Consider the following 23,425-nt stretch of genomic DNA (forward strand, 5'->3'; position numbering starts at 1 on the left):
AAAACTGCCTTAAATTTGACAGCATGCTGGCAGTTGGATCCAATCTGCATTTTTTTTTGTTACACCAAGCCACAGATTTGTTTTTGTGCAGCATTAAACCTTAGGCACCGTGTGATACAGCTGCTGGAATTTTAATAAATGATGTCATATATTGATAAGGAATGCATTGAGCACCTGAGATGTCACATTAGCTGAATGAGCGAGGGAAAATGAGGAAGAGGAGAAACACTGGAATACTAGTCAATTTATGTTGTACCTATGTTGAATATTCTAGAGCTAGACTTTAAGGTGGTATCGTAATGTTACCCTTTCTGTACTTGAATGGTTAGGTCTGTGTATCTTGTGTATTTCTATGTTTTTCTGTTTTTGTAATTGTGAAAACTTTTTATAAATAAAAAAATTATAGGCAAACTAGGGTTGTGATTAGGGCTGCACAATACTTTTTTCTTTTAACAAAGTAATGTAGTACAAAATGACAAACATTTAACAAACCATAGCAATCATTAAACATCACCTTTTAACTGATCTCATTAGCGTAAAATGATATAGTCTTTACATTAAATCTTAATAGTTTCACACATTAAGTACATTTTTGCTTTGCAGGTGGATTAAAGCAAAATATAAATCGAGAATGTCTACTGACAGCTGAAGACTTCTCGTATCTCAAAGTATTGATTCCTTCTTGTTGGACAAAGGAAGTAAGTATGCTAATTTATGTAAGGTACAGTTATATTATGTTAGCCTGAAGGGTGTTTCGTGTGTACAGAGGTTCTCCAATATAAGGTTAATGCATATGAATAAATGCCTGCATTCCCATAGCCACTGTCTGATACTTATTATATTGGCTAGAAAGGGGTAAACATCTAGGGTGATCAAACGGCGAATTGTGTGCCTAGCCAGTGTTTATGTGTATTGTATGTCCTGCTTTTACTGGGGGAAGTAATCAATTTTTTTCCCTGCTTTGTGGGGAAAGAAAATCTATTACTTCCTCGCTGATACGACGGGGCTCTGCTCTGCCTTGTTTACATTGTCCTGTGTGTGTTCTGGACGATCAGTGGGTGCCAACGGTAATCTATTGGCCGACACTCGCTGATCGACATCTGCTGTGTAAAATCACAGCAAAGCTGGATTGTCCGTGGCGCATGCACGCCCCCTACCCAGAAGTGCCAGATCATGGACTAGGCATGTGATCTGGCGCAGGGGAGCCGCCTTGCCACCGTATATAGGTTTTACACTGTAGGTTATACAGTTGGCAATTGGAAGATATCCCCTTTCCTTTTGTTCTGGGTACAAGGCAAACATTTTGTCTTCGCCTGTTCTGCTCCACTGAGAACAGTCCCCGAAGGGGGACACACACAACTATAAAAACTTGACAGAGGGTCTAATCCTTTTTTTTGCCTAGAAATGCGCTTTAACAAAACCTATTTTTTTAAAATCATACACATGCACAAATATATAAAAATATCTGGAATATAAAACCTAGAACAGATAGAGGATTTATCAAACAAGGTGCAAGTTCTCCAATATTTTCAATTCACTAAGCTATAATGCATGTGTTGTTTGACTTTCTGTTATTTTTAGTCATGTGAATGTTATTTTGTTATTATGGCAAATAACAATTGTTATAGCTTAGTGAATGAAAACATTAATATCTCTTATATCAAGAATTGACAGTTTTCAGCACAACACTGAAGAGTGCCAAATCTGGTGCTGCTGTGCATAGAAACCAATCAGCTTTCAGCTTAATTGAAGAAGCTGAAGTTAGAAGCTGATTGGCTACCATGCACAGCTGTACCAGATTTTGCACTCTCTAGTGTTAGTAATTCAACCCCAAATTATTATTAGTATCAGTTCATGAAGTTAGCGGGCCAACAACCTCCAGATTTCAAGTGATTGTAAAGTCTTGTTTATTTATTTATTTTTTTAATAATAAACATGTTATACTTGCTTTGTGTAATGGTTTTGCACAGAGCAAAACCATTACAAATCCTCTTCTTGGGTCCCTCTTCTGTGCCTCCGGCCCCTCCCTCCTGTTGCATGCCCCCATAGCAAGCAGCTTAGACTGGCATAGAATGCATGAAGGTAAAAAACCTTCAGGCTGGGTTCACACAGAATTCGGATTGGCTCACAGCAGGGGATCAGGTGCATCCCCATGCACCATTTCAGGTCCGAATTTGATCTGAATTTTTGACTAAATTCAGACCTAAATTGGACCAGAAGATGCACAGGACTTTTTTGCAAGTCACTCTGCAGCCAACAGGGAGCTGTGTGAACCAGCTCCATTGAGAGCCGGGCACAGTCTCCTGTCAAGCTAATTGGATGTTGGGAAACTCGCATCCAATTCACAATAGTGTGAACCCAGCCTAAGTCTTTAGAAAAACTTTAAAGTGGTTCAAAGGCTAAAACATTTTTAACCTTACTGCATTCCTTGCATTAAGGTAAAAACATTTTACAACTTGTGAGTCCTACTAACCTGAGTCCTCAATCCATCCAGTGCTGTGCATGGCTGCATTTCTTCTCTATCCTCTCCGTCTACTCACAGGGACTGACTCAATCAAATGCTGTGGGGAAAGAGAGAGGGGGTGGGCCTGAGCCCCGCTTGGTGTGTCTATGGGCGCACACAGCACAGCTTGGGATTGAGCCAGCACATTTGCACCCCATTGCAAGTGCTTTGAGAGGAGAAGCCAAGATCACCAGCAGGGGACCCCAGAGGAGGAGGTTTGGGGCCACTCTGTGCAATACAGTTGCACAGAGCAAATACGTGTAACATGTTTATTATTCTAATTTAGAAAGTTACCTTTTAAGTTTTAATGATAAAATTCTTGTATAACTTGTGATTGATTCTCTTCAAAAAGTTAATATTTTATATTTTTTTCCTGTGAGAAAATTAAAGAGAGGAATGTTTATTGTTTTTATGGATTGTATGTGTTCATTTTGTCTATACATAACTTTCTGCAGAAAGAAAAAGTTGAAATGCTTAACTGGAAACGTCAAGATACTGATCTCCACGAGGATAAAGGAATGGACAACCCTGCATTCAATCATATGGAAATGTATAACACAGAGAAAAATGAGAAGATGAATGGTGTTAATCCTTGACTTTCACCCCAAGCTGTGCTCTGCAGTGTGTGAACAAAAGAAGAAAATTATTTTTATGGCACAGCAATTGATGTTGAACTACACACTGAATATTCATGTGTATTGTTACACTTGCTCCAGAAGAATATTTGTGTATATATGAAATTTATAGAACTGGTTTTGTATAGAAAGTGTTCAGAGGCAGCAGTGCTGCCAGAACTGCAAATATATTGACTCAGGGAAATCATTCATATCAGAGCTTTGGATTTTTGCTGTACATTTTATAAATTGTAGCTTGACTTGTTCTCTATGTTTTTTATGTATTTTATCCCTATTTACTTTTATAAATAAGATATAAATGTGCTTTGTTGTGCTTGTGTCTTTGCGGAGCTGTCATCGGTTAGCTTCTGAGATGGTCCTTTAAGGGAAACCAGTCATAATAGAATATGGAACTGTTATTGGTGAATTAAGGGAAACCAGTCATAATATAATATGGAACTGTTATTGGTGAATTAAGGGAAACCAGTCATAATAGAATATGGAACTGTTATTGGTGAATTAAGGGAAACCAGTCATAATAGAATATGGAACTGTTATTGGTGAATTAGGGGAAACCAGTCATAATAGAATATGGAACTGTTATTGGTGAATTAAGGGAAACCAGTCATAATTAGGGATGATCGAACTTTTGAAAAGTTAGGTTCGGCCAGAACATCCGAACTACCCGAAAGTTCGGCCCGGATTTCAGAACCCCATTGAAATCAATGGACCCGAACTTCGGTAATCAAAATACACCATTTTAAAGCCCTAAAACCCAATAAATGCCCCTAAAAAGTGCCTAGGGTTCTGGGTCATGCCCCAGGGACTATTAACCACTTTAGAACCGCTCACAGTAATACTACTGCGGCAGAGTGGTTCGCTATCGTCCAGCGACGTAGTATTAACGTCGTTGGACACTCCCCCTTCTGGGCGGCGCTTGCGCGCCGCCGGAGGCTCGCTCCCGCTGTTTTCATTCACAGTGGGAGTCGGGCCAGGGGAGGAGCAGCGGCGATCACCGCTGCTCTTACCCGATCGTCGGGGATCGAGTCTGGAGATCCGCCCGCTGTGTGTAAACACAGCGGGCGGATCTCCATAGTGACAGGGAGTGACAGATCGGACTGTTCAGCATAGCTGGACATCCGATCTGTCCATGACTCACACAGTCACCCCCCCCCCCCCCCTACACGTCAGTAAGCACCAGGCATACATTAACCCCTCCCTCTCCAATAAAATTAACCCCTTCCCTGCCAGTGTCATTTTTACAGTAACAGTGCATATATATAGCACTGATTACTGCAGTAATGTCACTGGTACCCCCAAAAGTGTCAAAAATGTCAGTCAAGGGTCCGATCTGTCCGCCGCAATGTCGCAGTCCCGCAAAAAAAATCGCAGATCGCCGCCATTACGCGTTAAAAAAAAAACACCAAAAATCACAGAAATCTTTCCCTTTGTTAGTAAACGCAATAACTTTTGCGCAAACCAATCAAAATACGCTTATTGCGATTTTTTTTACCAAACATATGTAGCATAAAACAAATTGGCGAAATTTTTTTAAAAAAATTGGTTTTTACATCTTTTTTGGGGGGAATTTCATATAAAAAAATGTTAAAAATATTGTTATTTTTTCAAAATAAACGCTCTTTTTTTGTTTATAGCGCAAAAAGTAAAAATCGCACAGGTGATCAAATACCACCAAAAGAAAGCTCTGTTTGTGGGAAAAAAAGGACGTAAATTTCGTTTGGGTACGGCGTCGCACGACCGCGCAATTGTCAGTTGAAGTCGCACAGCGCCGAATCGCAAAAAGTGGCCTGGACGGAAGACAGCAAAATCCTCCGGTGGTAAAGTGGTTAATCACACAAAAAAAAAGTTCTTAAAAATTGTCATTTTTGATAAAAAAGCCAATTATTGAAAAAATTAAAAAAAAAAAAAAAGAGAGAGATTTTTTGGTTTTGACTTTGGATTTAGTATATGGGGGGGTCTAAAAAGTGTACCTGTAAAGTTTCAGCTCTGTAGCATGTCCAGAACCAGAAAAAAAGATAATTTTTCATTAGAGCAGGGAACTTGGGACCCCACTTTTACACTTATTTTAAAGTTCTTAAAAATTGTCATTTTTGATAGAGAGCCAATTATTTAAAAAATTAAAAAAAAAAAAAAAAAAAAAAAAAAATTTCTTTGGATTTAGTATCTGGGGGGTCTAAAAAGTGTTCCTGTAAAGTTTCAGCTCTGTAGCATGTCCAGAACCAGAAAAAAATATAATTTTTCATTAGAGCAGGGAACTTGGGACCCCACTTGTACACTTATTTTAAAGTTCTTAAAAATTGTCATTTTTGATAGAGAGTCAATTATTTAAAAAATTTAAAAAAAAATTAAAAAATGTCTTTGGATTTAGTATCTGGGGGGGTCTAAAAAGTGTACCTGTGAAGTTTCAGCTCTGTAGCATGTCCAGAAACAGAAAAAAAAGATAATTTTTCAGTAGAGCAGGGATGGTGGGACCCCGCTTTTACACTTATATGATTTTTTTGGGGGGTTCTGGAAATGCTACAGAGCTGAAACTTCACAGGTACACCTTTTAGACCCCCCAGACACAAAATCACACAAAAAAAGTTCTTAAAAATTGTCATTTTTGATAGATTTTTGATAGAGAGCCAATTATTGAAAAAATAAAAAAAAATAAAAAATTTTTAAAAAATAAAAAATTCTTTGGATTTAGTATCTGGGGGGTCTAAAAAGTGTACCTGTGAAGTTTCAGCTCTGTAGCATGTCCAGAACCATAAAAAAGAAGATCGTTTGTATTTGTGCAATTATAGATCTGGAATATGGCTTCTTGCTTTTCACACCTTGCCGGTTTAATAGCAGGCGTTTTTTTTTGGGCATTTTTTTGGGTTCTTTGGAGTCAGGAAAAACATCTGAACTTGTGTATAGTGGTACTGTATACACAAGTTCAGATGTTTTGCCTGCCTCCAAAAACCCCCCAAAAATACCTTCAACAACACACCTGGGCGTTTTTTTTTTTTGGCGCTAGCGTTTTTTTTGGGCAGTTTTTTGTGTTCTTTGGAGGCAGGTAAAACATCTGAACTTGTGTATAGTGGTATATATAGCACTATACACAAGTTCAGATGTTTTTCCTGCCTCAAAAGAACCCAAAAAAATGGCCAAAAAAAAAAACGCCTGCTATTAAACCTGCAAGGTGTGAAAAGCGAGAAGACAACCTCCTGTGCTGAAAGTGTTCTAATACAAATTATCTTTTTTTTATGGTTCTGGACAAGCTACAGAGCTGAAACTTCACAGGTACACCCCCCAGATACTAAATCCAAATTTTTTTATTTTTTTTTTATTTTTATTTTTTTTTTTTCAATAATTGGCTCTCTATCAAAAATCTATCAAAAATGACAATTTTTAAGAACTTTTTTTGTGTGATTTAGTGTCTGGGGGTTTAAAAGGTGTACCTGTGAAGTTTCAGCTCTGTAGCATGTCCAGAACCCCCGAAAAAAATCATATAAGTGTAAAAGTGTGGTCCCAAGTTCCCTGCTCTAATGAAAAATTATCTTTTTTTTTCTGGTTCTGGACATGCTACAGAGCTGAAACTTCACAGGTACACTATACACAAGTTCAGATGTTTTGCCTGCCTCCAAAACCCCCCAAAAAATGCCTGCAACAACACACCTGGGTGGTTTTTTTTTTGACGTTAGCGTTTTTTGGGCATTTTTTTGGGTTCTTTGGAGGCAGGCAAAACATCTGAACTTGTGTATAGTGGTGTATATACACACATACTTATAAGTATAGACACACCTAGACATATATAGGTGTGATAGGAGCAAAAATCTATTGGTGTTAATTATTTCATTAGCGCAAGTAGTTTTTTCTGCTGCTTTCACACCTGTATATGTGCAGGTGTATATATACAGACATGGGTGTGTATATACCCCCTATACACATGTTCAGATGTCATTTCTGACTCCAAACATGTGCTCAAAAAAGCACTAGCAACGCCTGCAGCCAAAAATGCTGGCGGCGGCGAAGCCATATTACGGAAACGAAAGTCAGCTAAGAGAAAATAGCTTTTCTCTATTGCGGTCACCCTGCTATGGAAGGGTTCGGTCACCCTGCCATAGCAGTCAGTGTCAGTTCACCCTACACTACATTACGGTCACCCTGGTATGGAAGGGTTCGGTCACCCTGCTATAGCAGTCAGTTAACCCTACACTACATTACGGTCACCCTGACACTTCATACTTTCCCTACAGAAACTAAATTTTTTAAGCTAACTAAAGTGTAAAGGAGCAATCTAACTACACTAGATATCCCTTTCCTCACACTAATAAATGCTAAATGACACTTTTAAAGTAAAATTAACAGAACTGCTTCCACTCTCTTCCATGTCCAGTATAACAATGCTAGGAATTTGGCGGGGGCTATCTTATATACTGGGGGGCGTATTCACTAATGATTGGTCTAGGGACCCCCTAGTCACTCCAATCACATTCCTAGCATTCTTCTGCCCCCTCAATTGGCTTCTACTAATGGTTCTGGTCCAATCACAGGCTTTTAAAGCCCATTTCCTGTCCCATTGCATTTTGGTCAGTTCTGGTTGCCGAATTCCGAACTTTTTGGGCAAAAAGTTCTAAATTCGGCCGAACCTCGAACACCCAATGTTCGGGCCGAACCGATGGTGGACCCGAACCGTTCGATCATCCCTAGTCATAATAGAATATGGAACTGTTATTGGTGAACTTTTTCAAAAAATGCTAGTTGTGAAAGAAAATTGGCAAGGTTTGTGTTCTTGGCTGCCAAACAAACATAGGCTAAAGCATGGAAATACCCTACTAATAACTTTGCAGTGGTGAAACAAAGAAAGATGACCATTATGGTGCACAGGAAACTAACTGCAATAATCAATGACACTCATGCTAAATTTCTTAATATTTGGATCCCGTGGCTAGAAAATAATAGCCACATCAACCTCAACCACTCCTTTCTCTCACTTTAACCTGTCCACAGAAACAGCAATATAATTAAATGGCTGGCTAGGTCCCATGGATTTCCCCCCAGCCCCTACCCCTCCCCCCCCTTAACTCCTACTTCCTTGAGAAATCAGATTCTTCTTATGTATTTTTCCTTTTCTTACTCTTTCCTTCTTTCTTTATCCTTCTCTATTTTCTTTCCTTCCCACTATGTTTAGCAACTCGCAGTGGTGCAATCTAAATAAACTTACCTTGTCCCCTTTCAGTGAATAGTCTTCATGAGGCCTTCTCGAGTGGGGCTCCTATTTTGGTGATTCCCATTTTAGGCTACCTTGACGGATGCTTTACCACTAGTCATAGCGATTTCTGAAATGTGCCTAGCTTATTATCTGATTTAATTTCCACTTTTATTGAATGTATACATTAGAATATGTATAACTTATATTTCTACTTTTTTTGTATTCTTCAATTATAAGAAACCTAATTTCTCCTACCTGGGGCTGCCATTAGACATGTGTACGCCGGAAATTTTCTTTTTGTTTCGCTATATTATCATATCGGTCGGATTTGAATCAGAAGGATTCTATATTTTTTCGGACGCTAGTCTACCAAGAGAAATTACAACAAAAGGGTTTGCACTGCTCAAGGCAGACCATCAAAAATTACACCACAATAGGTGGAACCAGGTAGCTGTCTGTAGAGTGCTGGGTGCCTGCCAGGGTCCGCAACCATGGAGTGGAGACAAAAGAGAGCAAAGGCGGCGGCACATCCAGCTTAAAATCTTGATGTTTATTTATAAATCCATGAGAATAAATGACATGATATGCACTCTCAGTTCAAAGAACAATTTAGCAGACGCATTTCACACACCTGTGCTTAGTCATTGCTCATGTATTTATAAATAAATATCAAGATTTTAAGCTGGATGTGCCGCCGCCTTTGCTCTCTTTTGCTATCAAGAGAAATTGCATGGGCTGATTTGACAATATCGACTGCCGCCATGTGCATCCAAATTACAGGATGGAACGAAATTCAGATCCATTTGTTATCAAAATCCAAATTATTGAACATATTTGAAAATTAAATTAATTTCCCTATGGGCCCAAACTACTATCACATTATGAGATATTATTCAAATGAAACAAATGCATTTGTTAATCTCTATATAAATTGTTTTCTGATTCTTTTAAATTTGTTTTGTTACTATGTCCATTCGGAGATTCGTATACATTCGAATCTCCAATAATTAAATTTGCATCCAAAAATCGAATTGAAATGAAATGCAGATGCCTTGCTGCCATTGCTAAATTGGATTTTATTTAGACACTGGAACAAATAACATACAAACTTAAAGCCAAACACATTAAAGTAGTTTGGTACCACATACCGTATCTCACAAAAGTGAGTACACCCCTTACATTTTTGTAATTATTTTATTATATCTTCTCATGTGACAATACTGAAGAAATGGCACTTTGCTACACTGTAAAGTAGTGAGTGTACAGCTTGTATAGCAGTGTCAATTTGCTGTCCTCTCAAAATAACTCAACACACAGCCATTAATGTCTAAACCGCTGGCAACAAAAGTGAGTACACCCCCTAAGTGGAAATGTCCAGATTGGGTCCAAAGTGTCAATATTTTGTGTGGCCACCATTATTTTCCAGCACTGCCTTAACCCTCTTGGGCATGGAGTTCACCTGAGCTTCACAGGTTGCCACTGGAGTCCTCTTCCACACCTCCATGACAACATCACGGAGCTGGTGGATGTTAGAGACCTTTTGCTCCTCCACCTTCCATTTGAGGATGCCCCACAGATGCTCAATAGGGTTTAGGTCTGGAGACATGCTTGGCCAGTCCATCACCTTTACCCTCAGCTTCTTTAGCAAGGCATTGGTCTTCTTGGAGGTGTGATTGGGATTGCTATCTTGTTGAAATACTGCCCTGAGGCCCAGTCTCTGAAGGGAAGGGATCATGCTCTGCTTCAATATGTCACAGTACATGTTGGCATTCATGGTTCCCTCAATGATCTGTAGCCCCCCAGTGCTGGCAGCACTCATGCAGCCCCAGAACATGACACTCCCACCCCCATGCTTGACTGTAGGCAGGACACACTTGTCTTAGTATTCCTCAATTGGTTGCCACCACAAACGCTTGATACCATCTGAACCAAATAAGTTTATGCGGAAAGGCTGCGAATTTGCAGCCTGTTCCCGCATCGCAAATGCACATCTGGCAGTTCACACTGCCATATGCGATACGCAGGGGGTGTCAATTAAATGTTAACGACACCCCCAGTTTGATCGCATATCGCAGTGTGATCTGACAGTTCGCACAGGATCGGATCGCACAAGTGTGAACCACTGTGCGATCCGATCCTGATGCGGCTGGAAAAAAGGGTCCTGTGCGTCTTTTGTGCGGGTGCAGTGCAAATTTCAGCCATACAAAGTGTATGGCTGAATTCACATCCGCACATCTGATCGCATGTAATGAAGGAGCAGTGCGCTCCGATATTACATGTGATTGCCGCACTCGCAAGAGTGTGAACCGGCCCTTATTCTGCTTGTCTTCAGCAAACTTTTTGTGGGCTTTCTTGTGCACCATCTTTAGAAGAGGCTTCCTTCTGGGAATACAGCCATGCAGACAAATTTGATGCAGTGTGTGGCATATGGTCTGAGCACTGACAGCCCGACCCCCACCCCTTCAACCTCTGCAGCAATACTGGCAGCACTCATATGTCTATTTCCCAAAGGCAACCTCTGGATATGACGCTGAGCATGTGCACTCAACTGCTTTGGTTGACCATGGCGAGGCCTGTTCTGAGTGGAACCTGTCCTGTTAGTTAAACCACTGTATGGTCTTGGCCACTGTGCTGCATCTCAGTTTCGGGGTCTTGGCAATTTTCTTATAGAGCAATGTAGAGCAGCAATTCTTTTTTTTTCAGGTCCTCAGAGAGTTCCTTGCCATGAAGTGCCATGTTGAACTTCCAGTGGCCAGTATGAGAGAGTGAGAGCGATAACACCAAATTTAACACACCTGCTCCCCATTCACACCTGAGACCTTGTGACACTACTGAGTCACATGACACAGGGGATGGCTATTTGGGCCCAATTTGGACATTTTAACTTAGGGGTGTACTCACTTTTGTTGCCTGCCGTTTAGACATTAATGACTGTGTGTTGAGTTATTTTGAGGGGACAGCAAATTTACACTGTAATACAAGCTGTACACTCACTACTTTACATTGTAGCAAAGTGTCATTTCCTCAGTGTTTTCACATGAAAAGATATAATAAAATATTTACAAAAATGTGAGGGGTGTACTCACTTTTGTGAGATACTGTATGAGGAGAGTTCCTAGTAATTTAATGGAGGCTGCTGGAAAGCACCCACCCCTTCCTTTTAATATATTTAAATGCCAATTAAATAATTGTTAATAAATTGTTGTAATATGCAATTATTACAAAACATGTAATTAAAAAATAATAAGCAGAAGTTATCTTCAGTAGAACCCATATGTCCGAACAATCAATAGATCCAGAGATGTAGGCAGTTGTATGTAAATCTTGACTCTTCCTGTATAAGTCAAGTGTTCCCTCATTCCTCCCACCTATTAAACCTCCCTACTGTTTAGTAGGGCTTCCCATCACATTAAATGACCAATTGGGAGGCTCGGGAAGAGAAAGGACAGGGCCAAGCTTTTTTTACAGGGAAAGAGGGAATCTGCTTTTAGCTTTGACTGTCTATAGCAGTGATGGGGGACCTTGGCACTCCAGATGTTTTGGAACTACATTTCCCATGATGCTCAACTACATGCATCCTCATGCAGAGTGCATGAGGATCATGGGAAATGTAGTTCCAAAACATCTGGGGTGCCAAGGTTGGCCATCACTGGTCTATAGCATTAGGTCTACTAATGAGGTTGACATGTGGTGTACACTGAATGTAACTTCTGAATATGCATTTTCTTCACATACTCAATTTCTTGTTCAAATATTTTATTGAGGATTAGGCATGAGAACAGAAAAAAAAACAATAGTGAATATCATTGGCTGTACATAAGTCTGAAAAACAAAACAACACCTGGGAGGGTGTAAAAGACAAGATCAATTACAACAGGTATATGGTATTAAAGCAAACTAATTAGGTATCAGGTATCAAGTGCTGGAGGCCAATGGAGAGAGGGCTTCCCTTGCAGCTAAGTGCCAAACTCCCCTGGAGATGAGACAGGAGGAGTTAGGCCCAAAGTCGCACAGGTCGCCTGCAGAGTTGCTTGCAGAAAAGGGTTCAGGGATACCGCTGTGGTGCTGCGGGGTTACTGCAGGCAGGTGGCACCTGTGAGATGAAGCAGGTACTTAGGATCGCTGAGACAGAGGTTGGTTGATTCAAGCCGAGGTTCGATGCCAGGTGGGTAGCGGAGGAGACAAGGTCAAGTGGTAGCCAAGGTCTGGACAGGTAGCAGGCAGAGGAGATCCATTAAACAAGCCGAGGTCAAAGTCAGGAAGTAAGCTGGAGATGGAGGTGTAAAAAGCCGAGTCAGGAACCAGGAATCACAGGAAACAGGAAACAGGATGTTGGTAGAAGCTGAAGATCAAACAGCACTTAGAGAAGGGCTGGCTTCCTTATAAAGGCCCAGGTAAGGGGCTGATAGAGTTGCTGGGTCCTAGAGCCCTTCTCCTATTCTGACGGATACTGGGTCCTAGAGCCCTCCTGCGATTGGTACATTAGGAAGTAAGGAGTGGGGTTCGGAGCATTGTCTAGCACCCATAGACACCCCATCTGGGATCATACTGTGTCACGGGGTGGAGGCGATACGTCCGACCGCGTGTAATGCAAACAACAGTAGTAAGAGAAAAAATGGATTCATAAGTAAGAGTATAAACTATGGTAACTGTGTTATTGATACAAAGCAAGTACAGTATAACACTAAGAGGAGTTTAAGAAAGGGGATGAGGTGAAATGTTATGAGTGTAATGTATATTAATACCATAGGTAGGGAATTAGGGGGAAGAGGGGGGAGGGAGGAAGTGTGTAGTGTAAACCTTCTGCAGTTTGCACATTTATTGATATTGAGGGCAGCAGTCTGAAACTCTATATGGGGAGAGTGTCAAAAAGTGCAAGAGATCTGGGAGACTGCAGAAAAGGATGAATAATATGGGAATGGTAGGGGTAAACTTGATTAGGAAGTTAGGTCAGGTGCCAGGAAGCTTTGGGTAAAGGTTAGGGGAGTAGAAAATATTAAAGGGGAAATTAAAAAATATGGTAGAAGGGAGCAGGAGAGAAGGGGGGCAGAGAAAAAAAAAAAAAAAAAGAGGGGAGAGAGAGGAACAGATGGGGGGGGGGGGGATTTTGGGGGGGACACCATGACATTTTTTAATTCTGTCATAGGGTTCGCCTTAACCATTTAAATACAGGGCACTTTCACTCCCTTCCTGCCTAGACCAATTTTCAGCTTTCAGCACTCATTGGCATCCATGGGAAATCTTGGTCAGCCTGGCATGCAACTGCTCCATATCTTTAACATTGGTGTCTATGGGAAATCTTGGTCAGCTTGGCATGGCATTATTCCCCCATCTTTAACATTGGTGTCTATGGGAAATCTTGTTTAGCTTGGCATGGCACTGCTCACTAATTATAAGTGCATGCTTGGATAAGGGTAAGGGTCTGGTATGGATTTTGGGGGGGCCACGCTGTTTTTTTTCCTTTTTTTTTATCTGTATTGCCAGGAGCCAACAATACATTACAGCCGCGAGCAAGTTTAAATGACATTTTTTCCCTAAGAAGTGTCAGTATTGCTGCAACAGGCTACATACATCGTACAGATGTGCCACTGTACAGGAACATTAAGGGGACCCCTCAGGCACGATATTTAAAGGAATTCTAATTTTTTATTGTTTCACTTCAAGCATTATTAAAATCACTGCTCCTGTAAGAACGATCATTTTAAAAGAAAAAATGTTTGCATTGATACGTGTCCTCCAGGGCAGTCCTGGGTCCCCATACACTTTTTATGAAAATAGCCTGCATAAAAGCCTTTAAAGTTAGGACTTTTGATTTTTCATGTTCCTCTCCCATAGACTTTAACAACTTTAGGACCACCCGCCGCACATTTACTGCGGCAGGCTGGCTCTCCTGCGCGAGCAGACGTAGCCCTACATCGGTCGTGCGCGTGGTGCTGGGGGGCAAGCGCGCACTGCTGGCGGCGCACTCCCACCCCCACTAGGCAGCAGGGAAGCTGATCCATGGGGCCGGTGGCACAGATTACCAACGGGCACTCGCGATCGCTCCATGCTGAGAGAGAAGAACGGTCAGTTGTTGTAAACACAGCTGACAGTTCTTCTCCCTGAAATGATCACAGGGTGCCTGTGATCCTTAAATATAGGATCACAGGTCTCTGTGGTCATTTCACAAGCCCATACCCCATACAGTTAGTTAACACTCCCCTAGGCTCACACTTAACCCTTTGATCACCCCTAGGTTAACCCCTTCCCTGCCAAGGTCATTAATACAATAACAGTGCATATTTTTAGCACTGATTACTGTAGTAATGTCACTGGTACCCCCAAAAGTGTCAAAAATGTCAGTTAGGGGTCCAATCTGCCCGCTGCAATGTCACAGTCCTGCTAATAATCGCAGATCACCGCCATTACTAGTAAAAAAATAAATAAATAAATAAAAATAACATAAATCTTTCCCCTAGTTTGTAGACGCGATAACTTTTGCGCAAACCAATCAAAATACGCTTATTGCAATTTTTATTTTACCAAAAATATGTAGCAGAATACAAATTGGCCTAAAAGGATGAAAAAAATTGATTTTTAATTTTTTATTTTGGGAACGTTATATAGCAGCAGAATGTGAAAAATATTTTTATTTTTTGTTTTTCAAAAATGTCGCTCTATTTTTGTTTATAGCACAAAAAAATAAAAATAGCACAGGTGGTCAAATACCACCAAAAGAAAGCTCTATTTGTGGGAAAAAAAGGACATCAATTTTATTTAGGTACAGCGTCGCATGACCGTGCAATTTTCCGTTAAAATACCGCAGTGCCGAATCGAAAAAAATGGCCTGGTCATTTGGGGGGGGGGGGGGCAAAGCCTTCCTGTTCAGAAGTGGTTAATAAAGTTTGCATGTTAGCTAGAACATTTTCCCTGTTCGAGATGTTCTGGTGCGAACCCAACAAGGGGGGTGTTCGGCCTATCACTACAGAAGAGACGGAAAGAAGGAAGGAAAGGGTGGAAAGGAATGAAAATGTTGCAGGTAAAGAAGAAACTGAAGATACAAGAGGGGGAAAGATGGGAGTATGTAAGGTATAAAATATCAAAGGAAGGAACATAAAAGGTATTTAAAAAAGAGAGAGAAGCAATGGAGAGAGGGTGAAGGAGGGAAAGAAAGAGAAATGAGGTTAGTGAAAGGGGGAGAATAGAAGAAAGGGAAAAAATGGATAGAGAAGAGGAGGATAAAGGAAAAATAGAGGAAATTAAGAAAGAAGTGAATGAATGGGAGAGAAAGAGAAGAAGAGTGAAGGGCAGAGGGAAATAATGGGAAGAAGTGTAAAGAAGAAAAGGAATGGAAGGTAAATAAGTGGCAGAGACAAATTGATGGAGGGGAGAAGTAATGTAGGAGAGAAGAGAGGGAGCTGAAAAAAGAAAAAAAGGAAAGAAAGGGAAAAGGAAAGAGAGGAGAGAATTAAAAGGTCATAGAAAAGACAAGACATTGGGAATAGAGGAAAGGAATAAAGAAATGTGTGAAAGAGCAAGAAGGAAGATACAAACAGAAAAAGGGGAAGAGAACAAGCAAATGATGGGATGTCAGAAGAGAAAAGCAGGAGAAGAAGACAGAAAGGAAGAAAAAAAAGAATTAAAGAAGGAGAAAGTGGAAAGAGAAAAAATAAAAAAAAGATAGAGTGAAAGAAGAAAGAAAAATAAAAATAAAGAGTGGGTAAAAACAGAGAATGAAAGAAGGGGAAAGTTAATTATTTTAGGATGAAAAAAATAAGAGAACACCAGGGCAGTGTTTTTTTTTTTGTTTTTGTTTTTTTAACCACAAAGCAGTTTAAAAAGAACATAACTGCCTTGGAATGCAATAGGTACTGTTAATAAGACAGGTTGGAAAGTATAGAGGTAGATGGAGCTAAGGAAGTGGAGGACAATCAGGGAAACCATATTTGTTTACATTTTTTGGGGCAGCCTCTGTGTTGGTTGTTAGTTTTTCTCTGTTTAAAGTAATGTTAACAGCATTCCTCCAATGCAGAATAGTCGGAGGGTGAGAGGATAACCATTGTTGGGTAATCAATTTGCAAGCTATAAACAGCAATCGTATTAGGAACACTTTAGAAGCTGGGGACACCACTTCCTCAGACATGATGCTCAGGAGAGCAATTTTAGGGTCAGAAGGTATGTGTAAAGAGCATATAGTGTTAGCGGTTCAAAAAAAAGATGACCAATAAGGAAATAATTTAGGGCGGTCCAAGTTATGTTTTCCTCAAAACCTGATCCTTTTATAAGTGAAGATAACATTCCATATAGATGTTTCCATGAGGTGGCAACATTTTGCCAATTACAAATATGTGACCTGAGGTATGTGCCAGTTTGAGTATGCAGTGCTTTCACTCTGTTGTTTTTTCACATGGTGGAGCCCATACTGGATCTTTGGATATCTAGAATACCCCTATATTGCTATAGGGTACAGGCCAGAATGAGAAAAAGATCACAGACTATTATCTTCTAGCCTGGTAACTCCTGGTAAACGACAGGAGTAAGTAATCAGTGGGCACTGTTAAAGTCTACCATCAAGGAGGCAACTAGATTATACAGTATGTCAAGTTAATATGATTAAATGGAAGAAAAAACACATATGATTCACTAAAGAGGTACGTAGGCTTGTAAAGGAGAAAAAAAAACAACACATGGAAGATTCAAGGAAACAGGAGGTGTAGCTGACAGAGAAGAGTATAAAAATAGACAAAAGGAGGCCAAACACATTTTCAGTGTTGCCAAAGCACAGAAAGAGGAGAAAATTGTTAAATCTATTAAGAAAGGAGATAAAACCTTCTCTAAGTGCATTAGTAATAGAAAAAAAAAATACATTGGGATCACTAAAATGAAAACTGGGCATAACAATTATGTTGCGGGAGACCTGGATGTAGCAAACCATTTAAAACAATTACTCCTGTTCAGTCTTCTCAGAAATAAATTGTATTAGAATAACAAGTTGGGGAATCATATTGGTTTTAGTAATGATGGTTAATTTTTAGAATTTCTGGAGACAGAGGTAGCAAAGGAACTGGCTCAATGGGCTATGATATGGTATTCTTTACAGAGTTCTAAGAGAACTTCGAGGTATAGTTGTTTGTCCATTAAGGGATCTTTTTAATCAATCTCTTCTAACAAGAGAAGTACCCTATGACTGACAGGCAGCTAATATTGTAATATTAGAAGCATACCAAATTCTAAGCATGGTCGAGGAGAGCAGTGTTGGATTCTGCTTCTGATTCTGAGGCAGTGTTAAGCAGTGAGACACTAACAAAGTCAGAGAAGGAGGATTGTGTGTCCACTAAACAAAGGCGTTATGGCGAGGAGCATGCTATCACAAGTACGTCAGTGGCATCCACCAGTAGCACAGTGGCATCCACCAGAAATTGAGTACCTCTGCAAAAAAAGTCCAGGTACTAGTGGGGTGTCACGTCAGCCCGAAAGGGTTAGGACTCATGCCAGTTTACCATATGCAGTTTAAAACCCTTTATGGCTTTCTAACTCAGGAGCAGCTATAATTCCTCCTTTTACTACCCAGCTAGGTGTCCAGGTGAACAGGGAAAATTTTGCCCTAATAGATTTGTTAACTCAATTCCCGTCAGGAGGCAATCACGATGATATTACAGCCCTTCCCCCAATAGATAATGGATTTCCCCTCCAACCAGCTGGGAGTTATGACGACACACAGCACTCAAACTTGGTGCAGTCACAACTAACTTTATTGAATGTGAAGCTCATATTTAAAGCATATTTGTTGAGCAGGAAAAGACCTGCTCCAAACCGGTTTTACAGTTCATCAGTCGAATTACATATCAGACAGAACAATACATGAAAGGGCCTTTGCTTTTGCCATGCATTTGTGTCAATGTGAGGTGTTCCCGTATAATAATATGTGTCCTGTGACCGAGTCGGCCCGGCTGCATTTACTTGTCATGTGTTAATGTAAGCAAGTGTCAAATGTGTTTAGTTGGTGTCCGTAATTTCCATGCGCAGACTTAACTTTGTCAAGTGTCCCAATGAATGAATGAACAGGTGTTTACATGTCGTCTAAATGCAAAACATAGCTGTCTGCTGACCAAGGTGGATGAATGGCTGTCAGTGTCAGCTCGTTTATATGTAAATGCAAGGGCCTACACTTCATCACAGAATGGGCACAAACCGAAATATATCTGAAAAATCATAAGGCATATTAATACAACCTTTCAACCCAACCTTTGATCCCAGCTTATTCATAACGGTGGGATCACTTAGAGTCTCTGAATAGCACAAAACAGGTGACATTATTCCAAGGTGTATGTAGGCTGGTGACTTGGTTGTGTGCACATAGGGATATAACTTCTTAGAATTCTATCAAATCAAAACAGACATGATCAATGGGGAGGGCCATAGCTTGCAAGAGTCCATGGCCTGAAAAATCCAACTCCATTATTATGGCGATAAAGTCACTACAAATAGACCATGGCAGCACATACCACCTGTTGACGATGGCATGTGATTTTTCAACATGTCCTAAGGCCTTTTCCAGGAAAGGGCAAAAAATAAACCTCCCGTTTTTTTTTAACGAGAGGAAAAAAATTCCCTTTCAACCCTCGTTCAGAGCGGTCAGACCAAGTCCCTGGTGGCTATAACGAAAAAACAATGTCCTTTGTGTCCAATCGGCTTGACTTTGGCTGTAAAAGTGGAGACATGAATGTCTCGTGTCTCTCTCCTTTCCTGGGGTGAGCAAGGGCAAACTGAGGAGAGGTTCTTGGGTGGTGAGCACATGTTGCAAGTAACCAGACAGTGGCTACTAGTGCTCAGCTTGCTACAAAGCGTACCACTGTCGCACTAATGCGACGTCTTCCAGGAGTAGAGGTGTCCGCTGGCATTGTACCAATGCGTCTGTCTAGATCCAGCTGGAATTCGTCTGGTGCTTGTCGTCACAATCTCCGGTAAGTTGTCGTGGGGTCCAGGGGTGGGGCTTCCGTCTGTCGCGATGCGTGGATCCAAACCGGGGAGTCGTCTGTCAGTACCGCTGTTCTGGTCACTGCTTGAACTATTGCAGGGGGTCCGTAGGATCGGTCTAGCGACGTCAGCTTATGGAGGGGCCTTCACCAGAATTCTGTCACCAGGCTTGAATGGGTGGGTTGGTGCACCTGTTGGCAAAGGAAACGAGAGCGAGAGATCACCATAATCACTGTTTAATTTTCCAATTAATTAATTCTGCCACATTTTCCTCTTGCAAAATCTCTAGATATGAGAATAAATGGACTCATGGGGTTGAGACGGGTCTGAAGTCATTCTGACTTTAGCAAGAATAGCAGGTAAGTACAGAGACAAAAATACAAGTTTTACAAGAATGGCAGGAGTATTTTGCGCCACTGGGCTTCTGGCCTATAGACAGGCAGCAAAAATAAATGCTAGTGAAGCTACTCGCAGCACTGAGGTTTAGGGCCTACAGGAAGGCAGGTAACAGGAAGGATACTTAATGGCACTGTTTTCGGAGAATACAGCATGTCTACACATGCAACAATGGTGAGGACCCTTGGAGGGGTTGAACTGCCTTGTATTCCTCCAAAGGTGGAAATGGGTTAAATTGCAGTCCTCTGACTCACCCAAGCAGGAAGCTACCTAGAACTGAGTATCCCTTTCATGGCTAAGATGCTGTGATCACTGAACAACAGGGAGTGAAATTCAAGCTGTCTTGTGTACATGGACAAATAGAGACACACAAAACAGCTAGAAGTCAGTACTCATGCAGACATAAATCTATAAGTGATTGCTCAGTTTGCTTGGTGACACCTGAACAGGAAATTGAAACCCAAATAGCCTTGGAGACACAAAATCTGACTTCAAGGACCATTCATATGCAAAACCTGGGCAGTGAGTCACTTTCAGGATGAAAAGAGATCAACTAATTGAATTCACCGCAGGAGGTTTACCTTTCAAAGTAGTAACGCTGGCATAAATTCATTTTAATTCTTAGCATACTATCAACAAGCCAACCACTTCCATCCTATTTTTTTTTTTTTTTTGAATGACAGCTTTCTATTCTACTATTTAACAATACAGATTTCACATACTGCACATCTGATAACGTGCTGTGACATATAAATGACAATCAGTTAACTAGTTTTCCAGAGTTACATATGGTATATGTACACAAATCTGTAAAATTTCATTTGTATCCAAGATCATTATATAAGAGTAGTACTCCAGTATCTGCCTGAGCACATTATCCCATACCAATAATCTTGTCAAGAGAAAAGGTAGTAAAAGCATAAGTGCATAAATTCAAAAATTAGTGTTTAGCACCAGAATACAAAAGTATGTACCAATATACCAAAGGAAAAAAAAACAGAGATGCTTAATTATCTAAAGCATAGCACCTCATTTATGCCAGAGCTCGTATATGTCAAATTTAGAACACATCAAATATGACACCCAATAAATAGAAACTTTCTAACACCCATAAAAACAGTCTAATCAATCAGGAAAAAATCTATTTGGAAACAATACTCCCATATGATTGGTTGTTGTTGAAGGCTGTGCTTGGTTGTTCTGAAAATCTCAAATTTCACTTATCTGAGGAATAAGCATCAGAAAGGTTTAGTAACAAACATTTTACTTTTCCTCCTAAAAATAAACCAACGGTTAGAGGAATTGAGCATACAGTAAGCATATCAAACATTTCCTTCCTAACAGTGCACTTTTCTAATACCAAAAATTGTTGACGTCAAATTAATTATTACCACGTGGATTTCTATGTTTTTTTGTTATTATTATGGTATAAACTTAAAGAAAAAAATTATTATTGTTCACCATGGTTGAAAAAAAACGAGCAGCTCAAAATATTAGTAATTTCTCATTTGAAATACAAGAACCCATACGTCACCCATTCTTCAGCAATTCGGAACATTCCTTAAACCTTGTTTTCTCTACAAGGCAAAACTGATCGTTAATTTGTATGACAATACAGCTGTTTACAGTCCCTTTGCAGTTACCTGTGTCACAGACCGAAAGAGGTGGGGGGGGGGGGGAGGGGGGGTTTGTTTGCTAAAAAGGCACTTAGAAAATATATATTTTTTTAAAAAGGCCAGTGAAGAAAGAAAAATTGGTGACACAAAACCTTAATGATGAAAGTTCAAAATTGCTTACGATTTTTTTAAGGATAGAGATACAATTTTTAGTCCTTAAGGTCACACTTTACACACCAAATATATATTTCCTTGCTTCTAAAAGCTGCCATGACCAGCATAGTATGGCAAAATCACATCACTTTTAAAACATAAGTAATAACCACAAAACAAATTATTATGCAACCAACATTCATTCAATGTTATGAAATGCTTTGTTGATACAGCAGCACCTATAGGAACAAATGTTAAAACAAACACAACATAACGATTTATGGATCTAAGGTTGCCCATACATGATACAATTTTCATACAATCTTCCTAAACGTAAATTTCATCATTTTCCCGGAATTCTCCTTACCTTGAAAATTTCCCATTATCTTAAGCTCAGAATACAACGTGAGATCAGCTGAGTTTGAAAGTTTATATATCTATGGGTAGTGACATCAGTGTTTATACTTTATTGGAAAAAACCTAGTTCCCAACTTATGCGGTTTCCTGCGTCTAAATAATCAGATTTATACATATATCCAATTTATGGTCTGCTGATTAACTATCCTTGGTGGGCAAGACTATACCTTCAAGCTCAGCTTAATATCACATACAATTTCCACATACATCTATACAATGGCATGCAATCTTATATAACGACTAAATACACTTAAGTGTCTATACAAATATATACAAGGTTTTTGGAGGGGGAATCCACCATCACACACAGTACTGCTTTGTAACCGGGTTCCAGACCCCTTTTTATCTTTGGCGCTCCAAGCGCTGGAGTATCAGACCCCATCTTTGGGAATTTCAGATTCCCGGGAGTTGCTAAAATTAGCGGTTAACTGGGTACCGTTTATCTGCTCTGACAGTATAGGGCAGTAATAATAATAATAGAAAATATGATTACTTACCCCATACTGTTTTTGGCAGATCCCACTTTTCTGACACCAAACTGTTAACTCAATTCCCGTCAGGAGGCAATCACGATGATATTACAGCCCTTCCCCCAATAGATAATGGATTTCCCCTCCAACCAGCTGGGAGTTATGACGACACACAGCACTCAAACTTGGTGCAGTCACAACTAACTTTATTGAATGTGAAGCTCATATTTAAAGCATATTTGTTGAGCAGGAAAAGACCTGCTCCAAACCGGTTTTACAGTTCATCAGTCGAATTACATATCAGACAGAACAATACATGAAAGGGCCTTTGCTTTTGCCATGCATTTGTGTCAATGTGAGGTGTTCCCGTATAATAATATGTGTCCTGTGACCGAGTCGGCCCGGCTGCATTTACTTGTCATGTGTTAATGTAAGCAAGTGTCAAATGTGTTTAGTTGGTGTCCGTAATTTCCATGCGCAGACTTAACTTTGTCAAGTGTCCCAATGAATGAATGAACAGGTGTTTACATGTCGTCTAAATGCAAAACATAGCTGTCTGCTGACCAAGGTGGATGAATGGCTGTCAGTGTCAGCTCGTTAATATGTAAATGCAAGGGCCTACACTTCATCACAGAATGGGCACAAACCGAAATATATCTGAAAAATCATAAGGCATATTAATACAACCTTTCAAGATTTTTTTCATTTAGTTTTCACGGATGACTTATTACATTCAATTGTGGACCAGTGCAACCTCTATGCCCAGCAATTTATAGCCAACAATCCAATGTCATATTATACCTGTCCCTATGAATGGAATGCATTAACAGTGGAGGAGTTACGCTCTTACTGGTCCACTCACCTCATCCATCACATGCCAATTTTCTCATCAATTATGCCAAAAACAAGATATTTAATGATTATGCGGTTCCTCCATTACAATGATAACACCCAGTACCCTCCCCGAAATGACCCAGCAAATGAAAAATTTTATAAAATTCAGCCACTTCTTAATTTTTTATCAGAGAAATTTGCTCAATTATTTATCCCAGACAAAAATATTTGCTTGGATGAGTCACTTGTCCACTTCACTGGCAGGC

At 40.1% G+C, this 23,425-nt stretch overlaps 1 protein-coding gene across 1 annotated transcript in view; it reads left to right on the forward strand.

Moving 5' to 3' along the window:
- SLC5A8 (solute carrier family 5 member 8) overlaps positions 1–23,425 on the forward strand; it is a 205,381-nt gene that overhangs the window by 39,853 nt on the left and 142,103 nt on the right. The window contains exons 14-15 of the mRNA XM_082253567.1: positions 604–698; positions 2,959–3,096. Of these exons, the coding sequence (XP_082109693.1) occupies positions 604–698; positions 2,959–3,096 (233 nt within the window). The remainder of the gene's footprint in view (positions 1–603; positions 699–2,958; positions 3,097–23,425) is intronic.

This window comes from Pelophylax lessonae (genome assembly GCF_965119305.1).
Source record: "Pelophylax lessonae genome assembly, chromosome: 4".
Taxonomy (NCBI): domain Eukaryota; kingdom Metazoa; phylum Chordata; class Amphibia; order Anura; family Ranidae; genus Pelophylax; species Pelophylax lessonae.